The sequence below is a fragment of the Aphidius gifuensis genome, linkage group LG4 (assembly GCF_014905175.1).
Source record: "Aphidius gifuensis isolate YNYX2018 linkage group LG4, ASM1490517v1, whole genome shotgun sequence".
NCBI classification, from domain to species: domain Eukaryota; kingdom Metazoa; phylum Arthropoda; class Insecta; order Hymenoptera; family Braconidae; genus Aphidius; species Aphidius gifuensis.
In genome coordinates this window covers 6719285-6742879 of record NC_057791.1, presented here as the reverse complement: position 1 = coordinate 6742879, position 23595 = coordinate 6719285, and the positions used below count along the sequence as shown (strand labels likewise).

Below are 23595 nucleotides of genomic sequence, written 5' to 3'. Positions count from 1 at the left end.
TTTCTCAAGCAAAATAAAACACAGTTTATTTATTTGAAGGTCCACATATTTTACTAATCACAAGGTTCATAAATTTTTTTCTATCAAGTGTTAAAATGTAATATAACCTATAAAATAACTGATCTAACATAACCTAACCCACTTAGCTAAAACCTAAAACAAATCGTAAAATAAAAATGATATTAATTCACAATTAAAATTAATTAGTTGACTTTACGATCGAAGGTTGAATTTTATTAAATTTATCTATAAATTTAATGTCATTAAGATTATTTATCGATGAATGTTGGTACTCTTGATTAATTTCCAGTACAAATTGAAGTTATTAATTGTCGTGTAAATATACAATTTCGAATAAAATTTTATTGTGTGTAAACATAAATATAAAACACTCGAGTTATATGAACTTTTTTTTTTTTTCGTTTTATTAATATATGTATTAAAATTACACAAAAGTCAAGTTTAAATTAAAATTCATATTTAAATTAAGCGTTAAATTGTTTATCAGTTTGTTCACACGAAATTTTTTATGTCGATAACAACATGAGTGACGATGAAAAATTGTATATGGCCCGTTGACCAATTTCACACTGTGTGTGTCTGGCATGTTGTCCCCTCTGACGTACATGACACATTCAAAAATATACGAAGAATATAATAACCGCAAACAACCGATCGAATGTTACCAATCGATTCAAATTATAATAATAATATTAATAATCTTTAAATAACGATATATAGCATTTTTTTTTTCAAATTAAATAAATAATAAAACTCAATTTACAATAAATATATCTATAAATAAATAAAATCTTTAAAAATTTAATAGAAGAGAATCGAAAATGTTGAGATTTACTGGCAGTGCAAGTACTCCATTGTGAAATAAATTTAAAAAAATAAAAAAAAAAGAATTTCCAAGCGTCGGAATAAACAAAGATAGAATTTTCAGGACAAGAGGGATAAAAACGACAATACGATTGGTTTGTAAAATCACCATTCACAGTATAGTTGCTATTTTGTAGGTTGAAAATAATAATAAAAAAAATAAAAATAAAATGAAAAAGAAAAAAATCATAATAATAATAATGATAATAATGCGCAAGCGCTATATAGCGTCTGCGCATTAACATTGACGTTGTAAAGCTATCCTGTTTTATCTAAAAGTGTTAAACAAAGATGAGCTGTAAAAAGCTTCACTAGAAATACTTGAAATTTCATCGACCAACCCCTGTGTAGAGCTTGACGAATGTCGAGACGCCTTGCGCTTCTAACTCCTACCGACACTTTCGCCCTCTAATGTGACAGAACGAACCTTATTCACCAGTTCAAAAATTACCTACCCTTTCTCTCATTGTCATATATATAAACCCTTTCCCCTTATAAATTTTTTAACATTTTTTTCATTAAGAAAAATATTTAAAAAATTATTATTTTCATAAATTATTAAATATAGCTCAGACAAACAAGTTCTTGACCTTTGCTTATTTATAGAAAAATATATGGTTTGTTTTTTTTTTTCTTTGTAAAAATATATAAAATCAGATGGCCAATGTTTGACGATCCGTGTGATTTTTACAAGGGTTGATTGCAAAGGGTGCTAGTATTTTTGAATGCTCACTTACAGGATTTCAAGAATACAGTAGGGTAGAAAACATTATTTAAGACAGTTATTTACGATTGCATTTTGCCTAACGCCTCTTGTTGAGGCAGGTCACGATGAAAGCACTGACTCATATTATTAAATGTTTATAACTAGCACAATAACTACTGACAGAATAGCAATATAACTCAACACTATAAGATAATTAAAAATATTTATTATAAATGATAATGATTTTTATTCATAACATCAATGTTTCTTTTTTTTTTGTGAGAAAATAAAATTTTGCATAAAAATATTTACGACAGATTTATCATATTTATTACGCATGACTACCAAATTAACGTGATGATAAAAAATAAATGTATAATATTGGTTAACGATTATTGAAAAACCAATTTTAGATTATTTCATTACAAAGTATCACATGAATTGAATAAAAAAAACAACAAGTTAAAAATAATTATAATTAAAACCAATGAAAATTAATTTTTTAAATTTATAAATGGAAAGTATACAAAGCTATTTATGTAAAATACAAAAGTTGGATATTGTTTTTGTTCTTTTTTTTTGTTACAAGAAAAAAAAAAAATAAACGATGAATGTTTAAAATGTCTGATTAATTCTTGTTGAATGTCTCTATTGTATTAATTCCTTGGGCGTAGTTTGTGTCTGTTCAGTGTATGCAAAATATAGATAAGACATTCTGACACTGGTGCAACACTTTATACACGAAAGATATGAAATCAGCGTCAGTTTTTTTTCGTTCAGTTTGAAATCCATATAGGAAAATTTTACTCGTCTTTGCTTCAATGAAAAACATCTCTGTATGAATGTATGAATATTCAACGAAGTGCAATTCACAGCTGCATTTATATATTTGTAATATTAAAATTAGTCATTGAAACTTGAAGTTAAATTTGTCGATCGAATAATCTATTTGTAACTGCACCAGCACATGTCATGGTTCATTTGTTATCAATCAAACACTGTTGAAAATTATTCAGAAATTATTATCATATATGAACAAGCTAATTGAGAATAGCCATTCAGTTTTTGTGATGTTAAAAAGTATTTTTTTTTTTTTTTTTTAATGGTAAAGTGGTTTATGAATTTCAAAATCGAAGTCGTTATAACAGCACCGATACGGAGAAACTTACGAGAAATACGGCGATATTTACGGGTTCCTCACATGGTGCAAATAATCCTACACACACAATTATGTTTACGGTGAGTTTCCCCGTAACCTGTATAAATTTCTCCGTAAATTCCTTCGTATACAATGGCGTTACCGTTTTAAAATGAATCAGCAAATTATCAAAATTCTTTTTCAAATTTATATCTAGTATATGTTTAACCGACGGATCTGGAATGTGAATCGTGTTGTCTATTTAATTATATTCATGTTCTAAAGTGCAATTAAAACTAAATTTCATATTGAGAATTTCTATTTGCATATAGCTCTATATTTTTGCAGGTTCTAATCACCATTAGGAAATATGTAACAATAACTCAATTTAATAAATTTTTTCAAATTTCGTGACATCTTCACAGCTTTTCTTCAATTGAATTTGAAACGTTGTGTTTCCAAATAAATACTCCAATTAATTATTTTAAAATTTAATAATTGTCAAAATTAATTCTGGCTATTATTAAATTTTGAAATAATTAATTTGAATATATTTTCGTTACACGTTTTAATAAATACATTTTCCAAAGTTTTTAAAACTTGTTTCAAAGCATTGCTTTAACTTGAATGAACATTATCTAAATGTTATTAACATTTTATGAATTTGAATATTTTTTTGTTAGTAGTTCAATACACATTTGGAAGCGTTAGTGGTTCTCCAGTTCAGGGTCGAGGCATACAGGTGGTCTATAACATAACAGTCACTGCGTTTTATCTGGCAGTAAACCGACGGCAGGCGCTTGCCTCTATGATTTAATACTCTTCTCTACGCCCTTTACCCCATCACCACCACCATACAACATGCATCGTTACACTTTTATTTATCCCATTCAATTTAAAGATATTTTAATTTGAATAATGACAATTTATTTTTTATTAAGAAGCTAAATTTTGACACTTTCAAAACAGGGGATTTAAAGATATTTTGAAGTTTTACTAAGTTCCATAAATTTTAATATTCATTTACAATATCACTGTGAATTTGTTAATGGTATTTTATTCTTTTATGATTATATATTTTCTTTATAAATAAATAAATATAGTTTCATATAATAAGATGGATAAAAATTTATAAAACTTTGTGGTAAAGTAAAATTGGATGAAAAAGATGGAACATGTCGACGTTGGAAAGTGGAGTATATGTAGGTGCGCAGAAGAAAGGGCTCAATGGGTTTCACTAAAGGGTAAAATAAACGTACATATATATATGTAGATAAAGCAAGAGGGAGTCACTCTCTTGTCGGGGGCGTGGGGAATTTCTCGCGTTTCTTGGCTTTGCCGCACTGAGTTGAGGAATCGATATGCCAGTGAAATGCCTCAGCGCCACCAACGTCTCGCAACATCATTGCACCCAGCAACACACCAGGTTTATCCCTTCTAAAAATTTTTTTTTTTTCACATTGTCGCCTTTTTTTGCAAAAAGTTTTGGTTTTATTTTTCTTTTAGTCAACCATCTTCCGAAACATTGAAATTATGCATTTTCCAATATTATTTTATACTAAAAAGTTTTTTAAAAATCTTGGATCATTAATTTATTAAATATACATATATTTTTTGTTCAGCTGGATGGTTCTTAAAAATTTTATAAGTTTTTGATTAATCATTTTAAATTTATTTAATATATTAGTTTGAATAACTTTTGTGTTCAAGTTATATTGAACTTTATACTAATTATAATATAAAGTTTTTGAATTTTAGTTTTAACCGTATATTTAATAGTATTTTTATAATTTATTCATTTAAATATATTCATTCATTTGGATGAATTTTATACAGATGCGATTCTTCAACTTTTGTTATGCAAAAGATTTTTTTTTTTCAAATATATATGTATGTTGTCTAGCGTGTACAGACATATTAAACGTGTACTGTAATTTAATTACAATTCCCTGTTGGACAAGTCGTGGGATTCCAGTTTTTTTTTTTTTCATTTCCACTGTGTCTATTTTTAATTCAATTTTTTTCTCATTCGTATTATTGCCATACAGGTTTAAATGACAGAAAATTTATTTTTACACACAACATTTTTTCGATATTGATAAAATTTAATAATTAAATAATGATTGTTATTCACAAGTTGAAAAAAAAATTCAAGATAAAGTGTAAGTAAAAATAAAATAGAGAAAGAAAAACAAAAAAAAATAAATAAAACTAAATTCAACATTATAATGAGAGGGTAAGAAAAAAAAAACAGTTAGGGTTGATGCTCGTAAAATTTACTGGCCTTACTCGTCTACCATTATACTGTTTAAAACGACTCTACGTTCATTGAAATCTGCTTACCTATTCTCAAGGGTAACTTTTTCGCGTGCGCGTCACTGCAAAACTCTACATTTAATGTTGAATATTAAATATTAAAATTCAGAGGGTTGAACTCTATTAACTTTTATTTTATTTCATTTTTTTTTTTTTTTTTTTTTTTTTTCGATCAAAGTGAATAAACATATAAATCCTTTTGTATATTATTATTTTACAATAATCATCAATGTATTTGTGAAGTAAAAAATAAATATATTATTTATCATTTGAACATATGTGTTGATGACGACGAAATTTAAAAGTTGAAAATAAATTTTATGATTTTTACTGAACGAAATGTTGAGTGTCCCAATTGGGTGATTGTCAGATTTTGCGGGAGTTGTAATAATGCTTCTTTGTGTAATTTTTTTAATGACTAAATAATGTCTTTTTAGATTAAAATAAAAGCTGCAAGCTCAATGACACTGTTGCATATATCTCTTTGTATTTGTATAGTTATTTTTTTTTTTTTGACTGTCCATATGCACCACAGTACAGACTGAAATCTTTTTATTTTTTTTTTTCTATATTTTATTTAACACTGAAGAAAGAATTTGCAATCAAACATATGGTTACGTATAAATAAATATAAAATTAATTTATTTTTAAACTCACATGAAGGGAGAAATTAAATAAATGTTACATGAAGCCATGTAGATGTGATCGTATTGAAAGTGGCTTCTTTGGTTTCAAGGTGTTTTCAGTTAAAGAAGCAGGGATTAATAGGCAGAACAGGGCTTCGCGTCTCATCGTCTGGAAAATGGCTTACAGCTTACATTTGCCTACATCTTACCCTCTTTCATGATAATGTATATATGTATACATACATCTATTTTTGCTGAATAACTTTCATGTCGTACATGTAAATTTAACATGAACATGAAGCACATTCTTGTTCATTTCTTTTTTTTTTTTTTTTGTTATTTTTTTTACTCTGACGAGACCTTTATCGTTCTTTCACAGGACTTTGATTATTTGTGAGACGATTTCTATGGTGATTAATTTTATTTTTAACTTTTTATCGTGATTAAACTTCTTCTCAAAAAAAAAAAAACTATTTTATAAATTTTTACATCAATTGTGTTTTAAAAAATAAAAAATTATATTTATTTTTATTATTTTTCATTACAATATTCCACATCACAATTTTCAGAGTTTCAAAAGTTAACATAAGCGTAAAATAACTGTATAAAGATTGTTGCTTTTCAAAGGAGAAATATTTGAATAATTTGTGGTTTTTTTTTTTAACGGTTGTAATTGAAGATAAAAAATAGACATCTTCATCATAATTATCAATTAATAACCAGAAAATTAATGATACTATTAAATAGAGAAATGATGTGTCGGTTATTGGTGTTACTTTTGAAATATTAATGACAATTCAATGTGACACGCAAGACACGTCTTATAAAAGAAATCAAGTTTTTATAAAATAAAAAAATTGAGATAAAAAATAATCGAAATGTTAACAACATAATGACGAATATCACTTGAGTTTTATATTTTATTTTATATATATAAATTATCTTAATTTTTTTTATTGATAAATATTTATCAGGAGAATCCACTGATCAATGATTAATATTCAAACCAGATATATGTTGAAAAGTACTGCTTGTTATCATTGAATCTTTTGATCATGTTCATTATAGCGGACAAAGTCTTTGATCATTGACTTGAAATTATTGAAGAAAATAACAAATACCAGGAATGTCTACCTGCTGTTGAAAATAGTTTCCACACGTGTGATCAACAACGTGCTAGACTTAACACCAACATTGAGAAAATAAATAAATAACAAAACAACAACAATAACAACACGATTTAAAATACCAGACCAAAAAAATCAAGACATAAAAGAAAATAAAAAACATTCTAAATGAGAAAATTGCGTTGATGGTGAAAAAAAAATAATCCATCTAAGGTATAGAAAAATATTATAAACTAAAATATAAAGAGACAAGAATTTTTTGAATTTACCAAGAACTTCATTTCTATTTTTATCAGTGACAATTTTTTTTCATTAAAAAATCAAAGCCAATAATAATTTTTAACGAGGTAAAACTAGCTGAAGGCTCAAATATGGACAGTTCAATGATGAATATAAGACTGATCGATGCGTGATCTGTGGTCTTCATTACCGATTGAAATTTAAAGCACATTGGCGGGAAGCCGTGTGGATTTAAAACACGATTTATTAGATAAAGAAAAAAAAATGAAATTCATGGTTATGAGTTTACACTTTTCAGGTCTTTTTTGACAGACATATATATTAAGTTTTTTTAAGATGTACTAGTATATAGCGTTGGTGGCAACTGCAAACAGTACATAGCCGCCATTCTACGACTTTAGAATTCTCATAACGCCCTCGTTGCTGAAATGTAAATTATTTCTATACGCTGTCATGTTTCTCACTGATTCGGGAAGTTCAGCTGAAAACACGAGTTTCACTGAAAAGGGTTTTTGAATTTACCATGATAATAATTTCCGTTTTAGTACTGACTCTGAATCTTAAAGTGACCGAGCTTAATATTGTTTTTGATATATATACACTTGACGTAGTTAGAGTTACCGTAAGATGGCATTGCTATATTTTTTTAAACATTAAAAATTAAAATATAAACAAGATCCTACTGCTATCTTACGGTAACGACAACAACGTCAAATGCAAATCAGAAGTAAATATGATTGCGTGACTAAAAAGTTAGCGTGTGAACATAGCTTTAATGTTTTTTTTTTTATTTTGAAGCAATACATATATATATCTTACTTTTACTATTTCTTCATCTTTCTCTTTTGTCATTGGGTAAATATATATTAAGTTGTATGTCATGATAATATGTAAATACTCTGTTATCATTGGTTTGCCTAGGGCCCTTACCAACTTTGTGCACCCACCATCAAGCGATTATACAGTTCACATTGTGACTCATACAATTACCAAGCTTACGACAAATTGATAGCTTTTAATTACGCGATATATTTGTGAATTTAGGTGGTGGCAAGAGGGTGGTTTAAACCAGCTTCCCTTTTACAGACTCTTATTCTTTTTTCATTCGCCAAAGTGCGAACTTGATTGCAAGAAAATTACAGAATGTATTCATGAGAAGAAAAAGAAAGAAACAAAAAAAAAAAATCTCATTTAAAGGTAATTAGAAGTTACGATTATTTTCAATGTGACATTTAAATGACATCATTATTATTCGTTATTTGATTTGAATATTATCATCATCATCATCAACTGTATATATTTATTTAAAAAAAATATATAAAATTATTTTTTAAAATTTTTTAAAAAAGTTACAGTAGCTGATTTTGTCCTTAAAATATTATAGGTTTATATTCATAAATATATAATATATTTATAGGTATATTATTGTAAAAAGGATGAGACAGTTGAAGAAGCAGGAAAATGATTAGTTATTAAAATACCCGTAATTACATATAATCAAGCGACCGGGAGTGACCCCCTGTATACATTTATACGTTCCAAGCAAAACTCTTCTCCTCCTCTTTTTTTATATACCTTTTTTTTTTTTTTTTTGCTTATATGTATATGCTCATCTGGTGATTCGTTTGGCTGGTGCGAAGACGAGAAAGCCGGAATTTGCGCATTATAAGAAGCCTTTAATAACTGTTATCCACAATCTTGAGTATATTTTTGCTTACAGAAGCATATTGGTCGACGAGCTAAATAAAAAGTTGAACCAATTTTGGTTTTTTATTTTTTATCATCAATTTGTAATAAAAATAAAACAAATATCACTTGTACGTCATTTTTATATGATACTTTTCATGACAAATTTTTAAATTTTTAATTATTAATAAAAATAAGATTTAAATTTTTAAATTCATTCGTTATTTAAATAACTTGAAATTATTTGAATTTAAATTATTTTTATTTTCCTGTCTTTAATTACTCAAAGTCATTCAGCATATCTTAAGTGCGATAAGTTCAAGTCGATGCACTGCAATCTTTAATTGTCGGTACATTAATTATACACCTTAAAATCGAAAAAAAAAAATTTACAAAAGAGAAAGATATTGACGCTGTTGGTGCTTCGTCACACGGGCTTATCCGATTGTGGCTACTTGTATATATACGACTACCCTCAATGAAAAAAAACGAAAAAAAAAATTGTTTATTATTCATATATATAGTCAGAATATGACGTCATCAAAAATGATATTAAAATTAAAATATATATAATTTAATTTTAAATAATATTATATATAAAAAAAAAATATTGTAAAATGTTAATAACTTTTTTTTCTTTTTTAATTGAAATTAAATATATTTTGAAGCTTTTGGTAAAACTCGAATGAAGGACATATGATGAGATTGTAAAAAGATAGGCTGCCTGACGCCATCAGAGTGGTAGACCTTGATAAATTATGTGAACTATCTTTGATGAATAACGAAGGTTATACATATTTAATTTTTTGTTATTTTTATTTTTGAATAAATGTGACGATACCTTGGTAAAATATTAAAATCGATTAATCGAGCGATTAGTGACCCGTCTCCTATTATCAGCATCAAAAAATAAAATAAAAATAAATGCAAATTTAAAAATAACTAAAATATATATGGTCAATAATTTTATTCAAAATATATATTATAAAAATAGAGAAAAAAAAAATTGTTGTTTATCATTTATATTGCATAACAAGCTTGGATTTTTTTTTTTATAAATAATAAAACTATGTGAATTTCATCTCATTAATTGATTCAATGCTGACACAAAATTATCGAAAGACCATAAGAGCCATCAAACGATCACGTCATCCTTATGCCATTCTCAAGATATTTTTTATTTTATTTTTTTTCTATCTTTCGTCATTTGCATTTGGCATAAAGGTATCTACTGTAATCACATACAATTCACATTTAACCAATGCACGATGCAAAACAGAAAACATTTTAACTGCCAAATGCAATTTACGTACAATTTGCAAAGACCTCCCTGTCGTTTGACAGTTATTTTCATGTTTTTATTTTTTTTTTAAACTTCAAACTACATGTTGAGTCATTTGAAAAACAAAAAAAAAAAAATATTTGCATATAATCAATTTTTAAATACCGTTACATAAATATATAAATTTATTTTTATAAAAAAAAAACCATGTTATTTACATATTTTTTTATATTTATATTTTGGTTTTGTTTAATAACGATATCCATGTGAAATAAATGAGAAAAAAATACTGTTGCACATTATAAAATATTATGTCGAGGAATAAGATATTTTTTCTTTTGACATTTTTATGAACACATAATTAAACTTGATACATTATGAGAATGTTTATTCATTTTGTATCAGAGGATTATCTGATTAAGAAAATTCAATTATATTTCTTTTTTTTTTTTTGTGCAATTGAGTGTTTTCGATGTGAAGAATTTTGATCAAGACTTGATTGATCAATTTTTTAAATTCAATATTCAAAGATTTGAAGAAAATATATAAATATTTCAAATATTTCAAATGTGATTAATGAAATAATGTTCATTTACTTTGAGACATTGACGTTAATTTTATTAAAATTTTCAACAATTTCAATTGAAAAATCATCGACAAATTAATTCTAGTTTTAAAAATATTTTTAATGAATAATTATGATGATTTTAAAAATAAAATTGACATGTTAATTTAAAATTTAATATTTATTAATTAATATATAATACAGGATATTATTTTTTTTATTGATTATTCGACGCTGTTGAAACATTTAATATATATATTTTTGCTGTGCTCTCAATACTTTGGATTTTGGAGAACATTTAATCTCCAATATTTAAATAATTAATTGACACATTCAAATTGTGATATCGAATTCAATATTCCTCAGAGATTCATTCATTATTTTCTGAATTTATTCAACAGTCTTTAAATTTAACAAGAATGAAAATAATATATATATTTAATTCTCTATTTTATTGATTTCATTCAATTTAAATTTTAATATATTTATAAATTTTACCCAAGATATTATTCAATTAAATATTCTTTTTTTAATTAACGCACATTTTTAGATGTGTGTGAAATTTATTCAAAGTATATTTACGAGTTAAAAAATAATGATAATTTAATATCATAAAATAATGCAACGTTTACAAAATAATTTTCAAAGATGTTTAGTCCTGACACTAATTTATTATTTAATATTTTAAAATATAAATTCTCTATATAGAAATATATTTTTAAAGATTTTTTATTATTTTTTATTCATTTTTCTTTAAGTTATTGCATGTCTTCCGCAATTATAGCGGCATTCCACTTTCCTGTCTTTATCGACAAACTCGTGAATTTAATTTTTTTTTTATTATATAAATTTTTTTTTTTTTTATATTTTCCTAATGGTATACCAATACAGTATGCATCATCACGTGCGACCACGTGACAAAGACATGCCTCATAAAATATTCGATCGTCCGAGAACCGTAAATTGACTTAGAAAAATAAGAGGGTGCATTTTCAAAAGAAAAAAAAAAAAAAAAAGAAAAGAAAAACCTTTTAAGCCGAGTACCAATATTTTCGTATATCGTTCTCTATTCCTCTACAAATTGTATCTATCGCAGGTTGATTCTATTTTTCCATTCTTTTTATCTATTTTATCTTATTTTTATTCCTCGTTCAGTTTTAGCAAATCAACTTGGAATGCTGACCACTGGTCATACTTTATGTATGATGCACACTGTGGTCAGGGTGAAAGACATTTCGTATTCCTACAACTTCCCAACGGATCTGACCCGGTGCTACGTGTATTCGACCTTTTCAACCACCAATTTTACTTTTTACTTCCACGACAAACATATTCTTTTATTTCTTCTCTTATCTACCATTTTTATTCATTCAATTTTTCTTCTTTTTTTTCTCTCATGCAATATAAATACAAATATTATTCATAAATAATTGAAAAATGATTTTAATTAAAATTGTATACTACTTTTGAAATATATAAATAATATTAAAAATAAATTTAAATTATTATTCAATTTACGTTTTAGCATGCAAATTTTTAAATATGTTTTAAACATTTTTTAATATTTTTTATACATTTTCGTATAAAAAAATATATTTTAAATTCCAAAGCCTAAATGAAATTTTATATTTTAATATAATTTAAATATATTTTATTTAAATGGCGGTATTTTTTGAATTTACAACGGCATTTTTTAATGTCAATAATTGACACGTGCGCTTGCGCATTGCAATTGTCCGTTTTGCTGTAATTTTTTTTGAGCTACTGAATGAATTTTAAAGTCTCAAATTTTTATGATAATAATTGATGATCCGAATAAGTTGTATTGAGCGATTTATCTTTTAACAAGTGCAGTGGAGAGTTGATCGTTTATTGTAACCATAAAAATAACAGTTGACTCAAAGTTATGTGAATGTTTTGCAAAGCTAACCTTAAAATATACTAACTGAACAATGTAATGCTACAATTTTTTGGATGCCAATGATGATCAGAAAAGTAAGACTGAAAAGGATAACATATATAATAAAACTATGGGAAGAAATTGCGATGTTATACGTGCGAGCATTCACTTCAGAAATGATCTCAAATATGCCCAATTAGCTCAGTCTGATATAATAAGTAGATAAACAACTTTAAATCTTTGTCTTTAGTCTTTTGAAGCGGTAAGATCTTAAAAGATTGGTATGACATTTTTTACAACACTTCTACCATTATGTAGTCAATATAAAAAATTTTTTAAAAAAAGTTGATATAAATGGTTTTAAAGTGATAGCATTTTATATACAATTTAGTCACCCGTTCGTCACGCAAATTTTTTTTTTTTTTTGTTTCAATCGAGATATACAACACACTGATATAAACTGATGAAGAAATTGTGAGAATCTTTTTGTGTATACCGAATTTTCTTTTTATGTTTGAATACAATTTTATATATTTTCGATCTTTGTTATTTTATCCCCCTGTATTTTATTTAAAAAATTTAGTGTATATTTTTTTATTATTTTTTATTTAATATTGTAAATTCAAAAATGTATTTATAGAAAGATTAATCACGAATGAATCTCCCGTTGTTGGAAGAGATACTTTTATAGAAAATCGCCAAGCGTTTCTGATGGATGTTACGAGGGTGAAATTTTAATGACATCTTCCTATTTCCTTCCGCCAGGGTTGAAAAAGGGCTTTTTCCATGTAATATACGAACGTATACTTGATAACAAAAATGTTTCAGAAATTCCTCAAGTTTGATAATGTTTCAATTTTTTTTTTTTATGTCAAAATAAAAAAGTAGATAAATAATTTTTGGTGAATAAATAGGAATAAATATTCGTGAAAAAAATAAGGAAAAAAGAAATTTTTTAATTCGAAGAAAAATTTAAATATTGATCGGCTTTATTTATTTATTTTTAAATTATTCAATTTTTAAAATAACTCCAAAATTTTCTTTTTTATTGTGCTCTTAATTTAAAAAAAAAAAAAACAATTTAAGGACACCGTATGAGTTTAGGAATTAAGATAGAAATTTTTAAATTTAGACTTTGATAATAACTGACAACTCGTCAAATCAATTCAAGTTTCCATATGTGAAAATTATTTTTTTTTCCATGAAACAATTTTATTAATATTAAATATTTATTTTTTCCATGCAACATTGTAGGTTTTCAAAATTTTGACGTGTGTGCTTTGGAGTAAACGTTTAATTTAAAAAAAAAAATAGTAAAAATGATATAAAGAAAAAAAAAAAACCCATTGAGTGGGTGAGGTACGACACGGTAGATGAGTACGTGAGTGGCATGGGGAAAATAAGCAAGAAAATTTTAGGGTGAAAAAAATAGGAGGGGACCAAGAGGGCGCAGAGGGACTTCACCAACCACCGCAAAATGTAGAAATACGCAAAGCCATAAAAAAAAAAAAAATAAAAAAAAAAGAAAAGAGAAACCCTCGGTAGCACGTAATCTATTTGTCGAAAGACCGCAATGCTTGCAACTTCATCTACTTTTCCACGCACGCGGGCGGGGGTGACTATGAGGCGTGAATTAGGAAACGAGCCTAAAACTCACACCCTTATATTATTTTTTTTATTTTTATTTTATCCCCTATACATAGATTTTTATTTATTTATTTATTTTTTATTTCACATCACGCACGTTTACATCAATGTATATTGAAACATATCCATACTTTACATTATTTTTTATTTATTTATATATTTATTTTTTAAAACCGGTTGCTAAATCGAAATGAATCAGAAGTTGACTATCAAGTGTTTCTTTTATGTACCCATATATTTATAGCAAAAGACAGTTGAAAATAAAATATATAAAAAAAATTAAAACTCCCAGAGCTTCGAATCTCAGATGACATGAGAACAGAAGCGTGTAAATGGTACGTATGGTCTTCTCATTCTCATCGGTTTTCGCAGAATAACGAGCTATAAAAGGCGTCGCTTTACTGCTTCCAAGACCGAAAACGCATTAACGCTTTAAACCGTATACTCTCTTTAACTCGTATTTTTCAGTTCTGGCCATCCGGTAGTCACTGGGTGGCAATGCTTAGTTTATATATATATTATTTTGAGTTTTAAAAAAAACAACATATCATAATCATTATTGCTTGTATTCTTATTATCCTGAAATTTAAATTTTTCCATCTTCTTTATTTACTACTACTACTACTACTACTACCTGTATTATGTCACATTATTTTGACATTTTGAGTATCAATAAATGGCTATTATTTTCTAACAAATGAATTGACTCGAAATTTTTTAAATGTCAGGGGTCAGTTGACTCAAATGAAAAGGTCATTGGTATTTAGATAATAATCAAGGAAAAAAATATATATAATCAAGGGAAAATAATACAATGACATGAATGAGACAATACCGATAAAAATCTTAAAAGGGTCAAATCAATTTTAGATTTGTTAAGATATTTTATGCTTGAGATGAGATTTGATTGTCATACAATTGAAAGTTCTTTGAATTATATAAACTCAATAATAAATTTACTTAATGAAGAATCTATATTGAGTAAAGTTCACGATTTAATTAACAAAAATTGATGATTTTTAAATATAAAAAAAAAAAGTTGCAGTAGCTTAATTATACAATATTTAGATATTTTTTCAATTTGTTACTTGGTTTATACGATAGTCAAAATATAATAAAATTCATTCTCGCTATCCAGCTGATACATGCCAAATAAATTTAACTTTTTAAATAAATATTTCAACATGTTGGCCAAAATGTACCACAGTTTGATACACCTCACGCTGACGCAAATTATCTCCATTACTATTCGTAGAAATAATTTAAAATGTTAAGCGTTTCTACACCGTAACCGCATCCACAAAAATTGACGAATTATTATTTTTATTTTTTTGTTCATTTAAATCTATGCACCTGTTTTTTTTTTTTGTGTTATCTTTTTATTATTTTTCATTAACTTTTTGGAGAGGTGAATTTTTAAAATTATATTAAATCATACGAGCTTACCCTTTTTGCATAAATTTAATTTATAATTGAATTTAAACTCACCCATTGCATCTGAAACAAAAAAAAATTAAAAAATTATTAATTTTTGTTAATTAAAATATTAATAATAAAGTAAATTTATATAAAATATATTTTTTCACATTGGCTTGTATATATTATATGCAAATATATTTTTATCGTCATTGGAAAGTAGTCAAGCAAATGATAATACAAATAATTAATTTGATCCTAACGCAATGTGCTTGGTTGACGGTATCTTGATGACGGTATTATCGCTTCATTTAACTTCCGCACAACTTCAGTATATTTAATTTAATTTTTTTTATCATTATTTTTTATCTCGTTACATGTTATTCTGTTTTGTAATTTCCTTCAATTATTAACGTACCGATTAACATAATCAAAAAAAATAATAATAAAAAATTTATCAATGTAAAGAATTTTTTTTTTGTTTTTTTTTTAATAATATTAAAAATCTTAATGCAGTTTATGATGCTGTTGTCAACATTAATTTAAATCGTTTTCAAATTAACTCAAGTTAATGTAAAAATAAAATATTAAAACTTAAAAAAAAAGTTTATAATAATAATAATAAATTCAATGTGGCGCCTCTTGTCGTGTCTTGTATGTCACGCAATTCAAATGTAAAAAAAATAATATATCCACGCAACGTTGTCATTAAGACTTCCTTGTGTATATATATAAAATATTTATTTTAAACAAAAAAAAAAAATATAGGTGTACATATTTTTTATATACAAAAAAAAAAGAAAAAAAAATATAATAATAGTTGCGAATTGATGATTTTTTTTTAAGGTGTGAAAATTTAAAGTTAAAAAGATAATAAATAAGATGTTTTGATGTTCACTTGTTGATTGGTTTTCTATGAATTTACAAGAGATTACTTGGAATCGATGCAGCCAGACATAAATTCTTTTAAATTTTTTATAACTGAGCTGAGGGGGGTCGTCGAGACGTCCTCATGACTTTGAAACTCGCCTTGGCCATTGAAGAATTTTAATTATAAATTAGTTGATTAACTCAATAGGGTTTTTGCTTATACAACCTGAGCCAGTCGTTTCTTTATTCTTTCTTCGCCTCTTTCTGTCACGACAACACACGCGTTCTCATCGTGTCTCGTGCGTGACACAGACACCATTCATATTTAAACACTAAAAAATATTAGAATTTAAAATCAAGGTTGTATTGATTTTTAAAATATATAATTAAAATATATTTTTTTAAATGAAAATAAATGTAATTTTTATTTAATTTTTTTCAAGCTGAAGATGGAATTTTTAATTGTTTAATTAATAAGGATTAAGGAAAAAAATATCAAAAATCATTGATTTGATTTTTCCATCATTTTCCCATTAAATGACAGGATGTGTGTATGGTAAACATTACTACTCTGACTTGTCGAGCAGGTGTGAACGTCGATGGTATCTCTGCGTGCAGGTAATTCTCAAAGAAATATATGTAACGACCGGATTTGCCTTTTCAATAGTAATTTTTAAAAATATTTTTCTCTTTATATAAATAATTTTTATTTGTATATTTATTTATTCATATATTCAAGCGTGGAAAATTTATCATCTGTGAAAAAAAATATTACTGATGATATAGCAATGAAATAGCAGAGTTGAATAAATCGAAAAAAAAAAATATTATTTTTTAATTCTTAGTCCTATTGACCAGATGAGTCAACTTATTTATTTAATTTATTTTGGACCATATTAACGACATTTAAAACCCCCTTCTCTTGTAATGATTTTTTTTATTTTTTTTTTTGTCTTATTTCTATTCGTCGTTGTCACTCTTGGCATGTTCAGTATTCGAAACGCGTTTCACTTGATATTAAATGAAATATTCCAAGTGGGGAGAAGGTCGATTTCAATAGGTATATAGGGGAGAAGTAGACCGTTTGCCAAGTGACTTAAGAATGTTACTTCAAAAATCTTCTCTCTTATACCAATGCTATGATTTTGTGGCAAAAACATTTTGCATTAAATTTTCAAGTTAATTAATGGCACATATAAATATATATAACAGTCTACTAGATATCAAAATCAAATGTAATATTCATGATCATAATTTATTTTACGATGCGAAAAATATTATTTTTCAGTATGATAAAAATTTTTCGTTGACTCATGTTTTTCGTTAGCCTCATTCATTTTACATAACTATATATCTTGCTATATAGTCTTTCTATATGTCTCTTGAATTTTCAAATGAACATTGGTTTTTTTTTTTATTATTATTTTGTTAGTCGTAGTAGCTGTACTATACTACAAAAAGTTGTAAAAATTTTTGATCCAAGAGAGACTCTCGCTCAATTCTCTTCCACTCAGCCATGGTCATTTGTTCAGGTTCGTTTTTTATTTTTTTTTTTTTTTTTTTGTTAAACCCTCGAAGCGTACGAGACACTCCGGTGCAACCGTCTGCAGAATTTAAAATATGCAACCTCATAATCAGCAATATATATCCTTGATATTTTATTTTCTTTTTTTTCTTTTTGAAGCATTCACCTCCAGAGAAACGATAAAAAAATTAACCTAGATAAAACAATATAATATTATTTTAAAATAAAATAATAAATTGAAGCTTTTTATTATCGACATTCCATTGTATAATACATACACCTGATGGCGGCAACTTGTATGTAGGATTAACAACACATATTCAACTATTTTCTTATTTCATGTTCAGTAAGTATACAGTATGCGGTAGATAGTCAAAACGACGTCATGTTAAGCAAATGTACTTTACCACTTTAGCAACTATTATCTTTATATAATAAAGTCTATAGTGCTGCAGCAGAAGCAAGTAGCAATGATATATACACTAGTCAGAAGCTGATGGAATCTATCGATTTATGAATCCAATTGAATACACCGATATTATATTTGTGTTTTTTTCTTTCATATAAAAAAACAATTTAAATCAATTTTTTTTTTCGAATAAAAAACACACTCTATCTGGTACGGAATAAAATATATATAAAAGATAAAAATTTTTATAAAATTAAATAGAAAATATGGCAAAGTGATTTTTAAAAAATCATTAAGTGAAATGCCATGTCCACAATCTTTCGTCTTTCACAGTCTGCCTCACCTCTTACGGATTCCAAGACTCGTTCACTTATCAACATCATTTTTTTTTTCCTTTTCTTCATCATCATCATCTTTTTTTTTTTTTACTTCTTCTTCTTTGCCATATGTGCACCAAGCACGAAATCTCAAGTTATTAATAAGCCCACTGGTATCTAATGCAATTATATTCATAGTCCATTTAAAAAAAGAAAATATTTACCTCTATTATTATGTTTATTAATTTATTAATTAATTTTAATTTTTATTTATGTAAATATTTATAATTTTTTATTTAAATTATCGATAAACATTAAGAGGTTGCTAACCTTGCCATTCATATTTAATAAATATAAAAATAATCATACGGCCACTGAACTCGATCAAAATATATGTGGTAGTTTTCGACACTCCAAGAATAAATATATCAGTTGTATAAATTTAAAATAATGTGAAGATGTAAATTGATAAATTATTTATATACTCAGTCTACTGAAAAACATTATTCAGTTTGTGTGTGTATAAATATACTGATTAGATTAACACTCGATATTGTACAAAATTATCTTTGAAAAATTTTCATTAACTACATATAAAAATACGATTTGAAATTATTTAATCAACAGTTTTTATTTTTAGTTACACACAAGACATGTGTCAAATTATCGCTCATTTTTTTTTTTTTTAGATTGGAATGAAATTATCAATTAAAAAATTTACATCATTCATTTGGTAAAGTTCAATACACCAATGATTTACTAAATAATTAATTCAAGGTGAATAAATTGATGAAGAAAAAGAAATGAGAAAAAATAAAACATGATCATGTCTATAGATTATAATCATGATAATAAAATGTGTATGCTGTAACAGTACAATTACAAAAGTCATAGTGTACAAGTACTGGAAATGTCATGGAGACGAGATAAAAAAGAGAATGTAAAAAAAAAAAAAGAATGAAGATGATGAAAAAAAAAAGATGAAGAAGACGAAGAAGAAAAGTAAAACAAAAAACATTTTCGATTCAAGAGCCCAATTAGTCTTCAGCAACGAGGAGTGTAGAAAAAAAGAAAAATAAAAAAAAAAAAGGCATTACGAGTTTAAAAAAAATAAATAATAATAAAAATAAAAACTTCATTTCAAGCGTAGATTGTATCTTGGGTGCATCGTTAAATTGGATTGCAAGTCTGAGAGAAGTCACAAAGAGACTAGTTATCGTAAGTGTCTGCTCGTAAACACTAAAAAATTTACATACAGCGAATGACATCTGGTGGGTCTAATATATAAAATTTTTTAATTCTAATGTATAAAGCTGCAAACATCATCAATAGAAAATGTTGTATGAAAAAAAAAAAAAAAAATGCATATTTGCCTTATTTTGAATGTTGTCTAGATGAATACTGGTTTTTAATTTTTTATTTTATTTTTCAAAGTATATACACCTCTGTTAAAGTTAATCCCGGAAAAATAAATGGCAAAACCACACCTATATATATTATTTTTGATAAAAATAAATGTAACAAACTGATGAAAAATAAATAAGCTTTATTTTTCAATATAAATAGTAAAGAAAAAAATGGTTTGTTGTTGTATATTCTAACTGAAAAACTTGTATCATTAAGTTACAAACAAATAGGTATTGATAAAACAAGAAAATTCTATCTTGAAGACATCAATTATATATTTTTTGTTAACACCACCTGTCTTACACTGTTCGATACTTTTAAACAACTCTCTTTCTTGATACTATATATGACAAAACACCATAATAGTATATATACTTTAGTCTGATCAAACTGATTTAAAATAATATTTCTTGTTGCATTATATTCCTCAACAATGTAATTTAACATTCTGCTCAACAACAGGGTTTTTTCATTATTTTCTTTGGTATTAAACACAAGAGTCATCCAACATTTTCATTAGTTCAAACATTTTTTTTTTATTTGGATTTTTCAATAATACTTATGCAGCTGATGATGATGACAAGTATTAGCCACAATCTTGTTCCACTTTATTTTATGTTATTGACGTATGAAAATCAAATAAAAAAATTTGTAAAATTTGACATTGTCTTAATGACAAAGTGAGTCTATAATTTAATATAAAATTGAGCTTTAATTTTGAATTTAACACTTGATAAATGTTGTTTTAACTTTTAAAGATGTTGAAAATTCAACGTTCAATTTTATATATATTTTTTTTCTCCAACTGTGTACGAATTAATAGTCAACTCTTGTCTTATCATTTTTGCCAAGTCACCACGCTTTGAGCTTACTGATCAGTCAATGTTAACATTAATCTTTGTGGAAGCAATAAACATATAATGATAAATCCTTTATTAAATGAATTTTTACAAATTAAAATTCAACTGATCTTGGTGTCAGCATTAAATGTAAATTAGAAAAAAATAAATAAAGTGGCTATTGCGAATAAAAATAACAATTAAAAAAAAGATACGATTAATTTTGATTAATTGAATTTTATAAAATTTAATTCTTTCTTTTTTTTTTTGTCGTTATTCAAATATGTATGCGTTGATAAAAACCAGCTGAATCACATATATTTATTATGCAAATATATGAAAACCGGGAGTTAACTCAACAGGAGGTCTGTCGAGACAAAGTCACAGCAGGAACCTATTTCCATCTTTTTCAATCCTCATCTCACCCTCTTTTGAAATAAAATTTTCCACAACATTGCATTTAAATCTGATTAAAGTGAGAAAGAGTAAATGGATACAAGATGAGGGAGATTATTATGTTTTTTTTTTTTTTTTTTTTCTATATATAAAATCGATTGATGTTGGAATATTCATAAATCTCTGTAAATAAAACTGTGACTTGTGTATCAATACTGATGAGATTAGAATTTAAATAAGGTCCCCCCAACTGTGTCAAACTATCAATTGTGTGATACATTCAGTAAAATAGATTATCATGTTAAATCCACTTGAATATTATGGCCTCCTGCAATTTTACAACGAATCAAATGTAATTTATCTAAACTTGAAAAGCCACATTCACACTAATTTCACCAATAATCTGTCAAATTGAATAATTAAAATTCCATTCAATGAATTATTTACATCGTCGGATTGATACTTCATCTCATTGAGTTGTATTTTCCATTGATATCTTTTAATATTAATATTTTTTTACACATGTTTAGACTGTCATTATATGTCAAATATATACATGTTTTCTTGTAAATCTGTGTTAAAGATAATGTCAATTTTAGTCTTGTCAATTCTAGACAAACAACAAGAATATACAGTGAAAATGCATCTTCGACATAACACTCTGAGCTTCATTGCTAGAGAGTCTGACATTGATAGACACATACTTGCAGTGACATCACTTTTCTCTTTGGAGAAATAGGTCTGAGGTACTTTAGCATTAAGTGTACCTAATCCTGTCTAGTATATGACGTAAAAATAAAGTAAAAAAAAAAAAAAGATGATAAATTTTTTTTTTCATCTTTTAAAAGAAACTTTCAAAAGTATTTTTATACCCTCTTACCGCCACTAATCATTTAAAGGGTCAAAAAAAAAAACCCAATTTTTGGAAATAATAATGTGCGTGATATTAAACATGTTATTTATAGATGAAAAAAATAAATAAAAAAAAAAGAGATTGATGTTTGTAGTGTCACCACAGGTGTGGACACTTTTATAATAAACGTTTTGTTAATAATGACAGGTCAAAAAACCTAGCTTAAATAATTGGGGCGTTGTCTCACAATACCTCTGATATATATTTTTTTTTCTATTTTTAATAACACACACGCACAGAAAAAAGTAAAAAGAAACATCAATAAAATATAATAAGAAATCAAAATAAAGATGAAAAAAAAAAATAATAATATAAATTAATCTATGTGAAAAATAATTAATTTCATTCATTTGAAATAATGATAAATCATAGATCTATAAAACAAACAACACCTAACGTGATATAAGACAATCAAAAAAAAATATAAAAAAAAGTATATGGTTGTTAGATGTTACCCAAAGGTGTCGTTTCTAATGTTTAATGTGCGTGATGCGTAACGTTTATGCTTACAGATATAAATGTTAAAAGGTAGGTTGGTACTGACATACCCTCATATTATTGCCAACAAGATCAATGATGCTGCTGACCTCTCCAGTTTTCATTCAATTTATTATTTTAACATATACCAATTGGAAAAAAAAAAACAACGTAAAAATACTTAAATTATTATATTAAAAGTGTAAGATTAAATTGTATTTAATGTAATTCAATAAATTTCAAATATTATTATTTATTTTTAAATTAAAATTTATATTTATTTTTCATATAAATTATATATATATATTTTTCACCAACTCGACAATTATTTTTCTAGCATAAAATTAACATTTAAATATGAAAATCAAATATGTATATAAGTAGTTAAATTTATTATCATAAAAGAAATGTAAAAATATAAAATTGGCTGTTTCAGTTTTAGCAAAGATAACTTTAAACACCTTCAATGCTTCTTAATGTCCACATTGATGTTTTGTATATGCATACTAATAAGTGTATATATATTTAACTTGTGTTTGTATATATACACATAGGTTATTGTAAAACTAAAGAGAATGTTCAGTGGCACATACAAAGTACATTATGAAGACCACTCATCTGAAGATGATGTTGGGTTAAGGCCAACAAAATCTTCAACTAACTTGCTTTTTCTACAGTTTATTTAAACATATTTACTCGTGACTACACTTCAAAATCAACTCATTCGTCTTGCGTTTTATTATTAGTATACCTGGAATCACTTACTTGAATTTTTTTTTTTTTTAATTTTTCAATATTATTTTTTGGTAATTTTTATATAATTTTGTTGATTTTTTTATGTTAAAAAAATGTAATTTTTTAATAATAATTTTGATAAATGTAAACACAGTGTGTCTGTTGAAGAAGGG

General features: G+C 25.9%; 1 protein-coding gene across 2 annotated transcripts in view; it reads right to left on the bottom strand.

The window, feature by feature from the left end:
- The window catches only part of LOC122854945 (homeobox protein homothorax), a 194321-nt gene that overhangs the window by 89892 nt on the left and 80834 nt on the right, over nt 1-23595 (bottom strand). For both annotated transcript variants that reach the window (XM_044155982.1, XM_044155983.1), the window contains exon 8: nt 15607-15615. In XM_044155982.1, the coding sequence (XP_044011917.1) occupies nt 15607-15615 (9 nt within the window). The remainder of the gene's footprint in view (nt 1-15606; nt 15616-23595) is intronic.